The 6,959-nt window shown below is 44.1% G+C and overlaps 1 protein-coding gene across 1 annotated transcript; it reads left to right on the forward strand.

Moving 5' to 3' along the window:
• The first annotated feature begins 4,782 nt into the window (after positions 1-4,782).
• Positions 4,783-6,291, forward strand: LOC133765442 (tripartite motif-containing protein 75-like). The gene has a single exon (XM_062198998.1). It carries the CDS (start codon positions 4,882-4,884, stop codon positions 6,289-6,291), a length of 1,410 nt encoding a protein of 469 aa, XP_062054982.1. The 5' UTR covers positions 4,783-4,881.
• Positions 6,292-6,959: the final 668 nt, after the last annotated feature.

Consider the following 6,959-nt stretch of genomic DNA (forward strand, 5'->3'; position numbering starts at 1 on the left):
CGTTATATCTTCCTGTTGAATGGATCCCTTAATCATTATATAGTGCCCCTCTTTGTCTCTCCTAACAGTTTTTGTGGTAAAGTTTATGTTGTCTGATATTAAGATGGCTACGCCCGCTCTCTTTTCATTTCTATTGGCATGGTATATCTTTTTCCAGCCCTTCACTCTCAGGTTGTATGGATCATTGTTGGATAGATGGGTTTCTTGTAGGCAGCAAAAGGATGGGTTTTGTTCCTTGACCCAATCAGCCAATCGGTGTCTTTTAACTGGACAGTTCAAGCCATTAACATTCAATGTGACTATTGAGAAGGAGTAACTTTGCCCTGCCATTTGCCAAAGATATTTTCTAATATCTGGTTTCAGATTCCTGTGATCTTTTGCTGTGAGGTTTCCTTCCTTTACTTTCTTTCACATTGGTGACCGTGTTTCTGTGTTTCTGTATGTAACACATCTTTAAGCATCTTTTGCAGGGCTGGACGAGTGGCGACAAATTCTTTCAATTTCTGTTTGCTGTGAAAGGTCTTAATTTCACCTTCATTCACAAATGAGAGCTTTGCAGGATATAATATTCTGGGCTGGCAGTTTTTCTCTCTTAGTACCTGGGCTATATCTCGCCATTCTCTCCTGGCTTGTAGGGTTTCTGATGAGAAATCAGCTGTAAGTCTAATTGGAGATCCTCTGAGAGTAATCTGGCGTTTCTCTCTTGCACGTTTTAGGATCTTTTCTTTATGTTTCACTGTGGTGAGTTTGATTACGACGTGTCGTGGTGATGATCTCTTTTGATCATGTTTATTAGGGGTTCTCTGAGCTTCCTGTACTAGGATGTCTCTGTCCTTCTCCAAATCTGGGAAATTTTCTGCTAGTATCTCACTAAAAAGGCCTTCTAATCCTTTCTCCCTTTCCATGCCTTCAGGAACTCCTAGAACCCGAATGTTGGTTTTTTTAATAGTATCCTGTAGATTCCTGACAGTATTTTTTAGATTTCTGATTTCTTCTTCTTTTCTTTGATTTGACTGTTTCCTTTCCTGTTCTCTGTCTTCTAATTCCGATATTCTCTCTTCTGCTTCACCCATTCTGTTTTTAAGGCTCTCTAATGTGTTTGCCATTTGATCCATTGTGTTCTTCATTTCATTGTGGTTTTTTGTCACTATCGAGAATTCCTGTTCCATTAGTTTTTTCATTTCATTTTGATTCCTCCTTAATGTTTCATTTTCACGGGAGAGATTTTCTATCTTGTCCATTAAGGATTTCTGTAGTTCAAGAATTTGTTTTTGAGAACTTCTTAATGTTCTTATCAATTTTTTGAAATCTGCTTCTTGCAGTTCCTCTATGTCTTCGTCTTCATAATCTTGCATTGGCGTGTCCTGTTCACTTGGGGGCGTCATAGTGCCTTCCTTGTTCTTGGTACCTCCGCTTCTATGTTTCTTGCTTGGCATGTTAGAGATAATTTGTGGTGTTTTTGTTTTTGTTTTTTGTTTTTTTTTTTTTCTCTCGTTATACTATGCCTCTAAGTGAGCTGTCTGCTTTGTTGGAGCCTTCGGGGCTGTGATGGGTGTGGCCAGAGAGCTATGCTTGTTTCTTGAGGTTTAAGGCTGTGTAAAAGCGCGCTGGGTAGATTTTGCGGGTCGTCTCCCGCAGTTGGTTATCTGGAAGCGTTTCTTCTGCAGTTTTTTCCTTGAATCTTTTCCTGAAGCCTTGTCTCAGCTGGTGATCCAAGGCACCACCTGGGGCTTCTCCCGTGATCTTCCTCTTTAGGCGGTGTCGCCTAGGGCCAGCCGGGCCACAGGATCGCTGCCGCCACCGCTGTCGCCACCGCCGCTGTAGTACCTGTGCGCGCTCCCCGGGACTGGGACGGTGGAGAGAGGCGCTCGGTACGCCCCCGCCGCCGCCGCCGCCGCAGTGCCCGCGCACGCTCCCCGGGGCTGGGACCGTGGAGAGAGGCGCTCAGGACGCCTCCGCCGCCGCCGCCGCCGCTGCGGTGCCCGCGCGCGCTCCCCGGGGCTGGGACCGTGGAGAGAGGCGTTCGGGACGCCGCCGCCGCCGCTGCCGCCGCCGCCGCCGCGGCAGAGCTGCAGACGGAGGCGGGAGGAGGAGAGTTTCTGAGGCTTTTGTCTTACCCCTGGTTCCCGCGCCGGCAAGACTCTGTGGCTCGGTTCCCGCGGTTGGGTTTCCACGCAGTGGGCTCTCAGTAGATCCTCTGTGTCCCGTCCACTCGATCCGGACGCGTCTCCTCTGTAGTTTTTTTCTTGAGTCTTTTCCTAAGGCTACAGTAATTCCACTTTTATGAGACTTTATTTTCGCAGACTAATGGCGCACGTCCTCACTATCCGCCATCTTGGCTCCGCCCCCGAATATTACCTCCTTTTTTTGTGTCTTTTTCTTCAGTGTTTTATAATTTTCATCATAGAGATCTTTCACCTTCTTGGTTGAATTTATTCCAAGATAATTAAAATTTTTTTATAGCTATTGTGAATGGGACTGATCTTAGAAGTTCTTTCTCAGCCATGGCTTGTTTGTGTATACAAAGGCTATTGATTTTTGTGTGTTAATTTTATATCCTTCCGCTTTACCAAATTCTTACGAGTTCTAATAGTCTTAGTGGAGTCTTTTGGTTCCTATAAATATAGATCATGTCAACAGCAAATAGGGATAATTTGACTTCCTTCTTTCCAATTTGTATCCCTTTGATTTCTCTTTTCTTACCTAATGGCTCTAGCTAAAACTTCCAGAACTATATTCAATAGCAGTGGTGAAAGTGGGCATCCTTGTTTGGTTCAAGATCTTAGTAGAACTGCTTCCAGCTTTCCCCCATTCAATATGATGCTGGCTGTGGGTTTGTCACATATCGCCTTGATTGTATTGAGGAATGTTCCTTCTATACCCAGTTTGCCTAAGGTTTTTTTTTTTTTTTAATCATCAAAGGATGTTGTTTTTTATCACATGCTTTCTCTGCAGCTGCTGAAATAACCATATGGTTTTTCTTCTAAAGTTTGTTTATGTGATGTACCACATTTATTAATTTGCATATGTTGAGCCATCCCTACATACCAGGGTAAATTCCTCTTGGTCCAGGGAAATGATCTTTCTAATGTGTTGTTGGATTTGATTTAAAAATAAAAAAAATGGTTTCTGGGTCTGGTGTTGTGGCACAGTGGGTAAAGCCACTGCCTGTGATGCCAGCATCCTGTATTGGAGCATTGATTGCAGTACAGCTGCTCTTCTGACCCAGCTCCCTACTTAATGAGCATGTGAAAGCAGTGGAAGGTGGCCCAAGTACTTTGACTCCTCCCATGCACAAGGGAGACCTGGATGCAGTTCCTGGCTCATGGCTTTGGCCTGGCTCAGCCCTGGCTATTGTAGTCATTTGAGGAATCAACTAATGGATAGAAGATCGATCTCTCTCCCTGTCACTCTGCCTTTCAAATAAATAAAATAAACCTTTAAGGGACAGAAAAAAGGTTTTGACTTTGTATGTCTTGAATGTTGGGGTGTATACCTCCCAAAGCAAGATATTACTATTGTTTTCAGTCTTACCCATACTTAAAAGAGGCAATATAACCATCCAGTGTGCCATTCTCAGATCATTAACATTCCTTAACTGTTACGTTTATGCTTCTTTTTCTACATCAATGTATTCAGGTTTTGTCTGTTTTACTTTCTTAACTTGATGTATTTTGTTTAGGCATTATGACATTCTTTAAAAAAAAAAGATTTGCTTATTTGAAAGAGTTACAAAGAGAGAGAGAAGGATATACAGAGAGAGAGAGAGATCGATCTCCCATCTTCCATTGATTCATTCCTCAAATGGCTGCAACAGCCAAGACTGAGTCAGGCTGAAGCCAAAAGCTTCTTCCAGGTCCCCCATGTGGGTGCAGGGTCCCAGGCACTTGAGCCATCCTCCTCTGCTTTCCCAGGTATATAAGCAGGAAGCTGGATTGAAAGTAGAGCAGCCAGGACTCAAATCAGTGCCTATAAGTGATGCCAGTGCTGGATACTGGGGCTTAAACTCACTGAGCCACAGCGTGGCCCCTAGGCATTAATGGCATTCTAATAGTAAACACTGAAAATATTTTCCGTGTTGTTTATAGTCAATTTGTATAAATGTTACATCCTCCTGGGTTTCAGTTCACAGATAAGATAGATCCTGCTGTGGTACCTTGAGCTGGACAGAAGCAAAGATGAACGAGGTAAACCAAATCTGGCAGATAGGAATCTTGAGCCATCAGAAATACCTTTTTTAGTTCCCAGACTGATCGAGCTTTTTTATCTTATTCCAAGAGTTGGGCCTATAGCTTTCTCCAAATCATGGAGGCAGTTGACCAAGACTGTGTTCTCACTCAGGTGTGGTCTGTTGGCTGCAGACTTTTGTGCCACTCCTACAGCCCCCAAGAGAGTGAACTGGTAAGTGCATGGAGGGTAGGGATTGTGGAGTAGCTAGGACACAAAAACAAAGGCATGGGAATGAGAGACTGGGAACAAGGGAGAATAATCTAGGTTTGACTAGAATATACAATGGGTTGGAATCACTCAAAATAAACTCAAAGGTATTTGTTTTGTTTTGTTTTTAAAGAAATCTTCTCACTCACATCAACTTTGAGCTGCCAAAAGCTGGAAGAGTACATTTCCCACTGAACTGTGATTGGCTGCAGACCTGTGGGTGGAACTCCTTTTGCCAGTTAGAATTAGAGGGTCTGAAGACTCAGAGGACTTCTAAGGCTGACACTAAGACCTGAAGGACTGAAAGGAGACTGCAGTGAGATCATCAGTTATCTCCAGGAAGGTCGGTGAGGTCCAAGGCCACACTTGCCTCTCACTGGAGACACCTGTAGTGTCACGTCCTGAAGAAAGCCCAGCTCAGTCCCCATCCTTACTCACAGAGCAATGGCGGAGATAGCTACCCTGGCAGCACTGCAGGAAGCAGCCAAGTGCCCCATCTGTCTTGATTACCTGAGAAGCCCCATCACCACTGAATGTGGACACAACTTCTGCTGCTCTTGCATCCAACAGTCCTGGGCAGATCTACAAAACAGGTTCCCTTGCCCTGTCTGCCGTCACCAATGCAGAGAAGGGCGTGTCATGGACAATGCCCAATTGGGAAGGATGATAGAAATTGCCAAGCATCTCCAGCCCAGGAGGAATAAGACGAAGAGTCAGGGAGAGTCGCCCAGGTGTGAGAAGCACAGCCAGATCCTGACCCTGTTCTGTGAGGAGGACCTGGAGGTGTTGTGTCACCGGTGCACTCAGCTCCCTGACCACCAGGGCCACAACGTGAGGCCCATCATGGAGGCTGCCTCTGATCACAGGGGCAGGATCCACAGTTACATTGAGCCTCTGAAGAGGCAAGTGGCAGACATTCAAAATTTAATAAGCATTCAAAGCAAAAAGCCCTTTGAACTGAGAAAGAAAGTGGAGAACCAAAGGAAACAACTATCCTCTGAATTTGAGAACTTGAACCAATTTTTAGAACGTGAGCAACAAGCAGTTCTCTGGAGGGTATCTGAAAGTGAGAGGGACAATCAACAGAAGCTCAGCACCAACATAGCAGAATTTTCAAACTATGGTTCAGCCCTCCAGCGCCTCTTAAACAAGGTACAAGAGCACAGTGTGATGCCTGAAGTGGAGCTACTATCACAAGTCAAAAATTTCTATAAGAAGTCTGACAATGAGGTTAGTCCATCTATCTTTTCAGTTGATTTAAAGAGAGAAAGTTGTAATTTTCCTCCCCAGTATTCTGCTCTGCAGAAAATTATAAAGAAATTTAAAGTGGATGTAATTCTAGACCCTGAAACAGCACACACTAACCTGATTGTCTCTGAAGATAAAAAATCTGTGAGATATACAAAGAGAAAACAAAAGGTTCCTGATCTTCCAAAAAGATTTGTAATCAATCCGGTTGTGCTAGGATTCCCGTATTTTCATTCTGGCAGGTATTTTTGGGAGGTAGAAGTGGGAGACAAGCCTGAATGGGCTGTTGGCATTTGTGCAGTCTCTCTTTCCACCAAGGGAAGGAGGGCCCCATCAGTGCCACAGGGATGCTGGAGGGTCCAGCTGAAGGATGGTGGCTATGATGCACAAGGAGCTATTCCAAACCCTCGGGTGTTAGGTGAGAAACCCAAGGGCATTGGCATTTACCTGGACTATGAGCTGGGTGAGATCTCGTTCTATGTTATGCCGGAGAAGTCGCTCATGTGTACTTTCACTGACAATTTTACTGTACCTCTCCGACCTTATTTCTATGTAGGACCTGACTCAAAACCCCTCAGAATCTGTACAAGAACAGACTCTGAATGAAAACCCCCCTTGATAGCCTAAACATTCTAAATAGGTGAGTTCTTTTTTTTTTTTTTTTTTATGGAAGGTGCATAGATTGTGTTAACACAACTATGAAAATAACCCTTGAATTTTTCCTTTTTTAATTTCACCACTTCCAAGAACAGAGTTTCATTTATTTTGATTCCATGGTTATCTATAAAACAGTGCCAGTAAACGCCTGTCCCACAGGGGTAGTGTCAGGGGTTACCTGTCATTGCATGGACGTTGCTAGGTATGAGGGTGGTGGTTTCAAGTTGGCAGTGAGTGTGGACATCGTTAACAAGGAATGAACCAAAACAGAACTGGTCAACCTTGCCTCATCTCTGTGAAAGTTGAATTGTGCTATTCCTGACACATATGAGGGAACTTCTCAAGGTTTGTGGGAAATGGAATTAGAAGTTTATTTTGCTGTAAAACGTTTTGAAATATGTGCACTACTGTTTCATAATATGCATTTACCAGAAGCTTTTTGAGAACCCTTTTGTCCAAAACTATTTACCAGGCAGCAGGTGGTAACCCAAGTGATATCACCGGTACAGCTGAAAGCAGTGTGGTTGGGGAACCTGGGAGAGGCACTGACTATCTGCCTTTACGCTATCAGTTACTGACAAGTTTTTCTGTTCACTCTAGAAGCTGCCTTCTGACAG

Source organism: Lepus europaeus, chromosome 8, assembly GCF_033115175.1.
Source record: "Lepus europaeus isolate LE1 chromosome 8, mLepTim1.pri, whole genome shotgun sequence".
NCBI lineage: Eukaryota > Metazoa > Chordata > Mammalia > Lagomorpha > Leporidae > Lepus > Lepus europaeus.

Excerpts from the sequence above, each read along its gene's own strand:
- LOC133765442 (XM_062198998.1), top strand. The coding sequence starts at position 4,882 with ATGGCGGAGATAGCTACCCTGGCAGCACTGCAGGAAGCAGCCAAGTGC.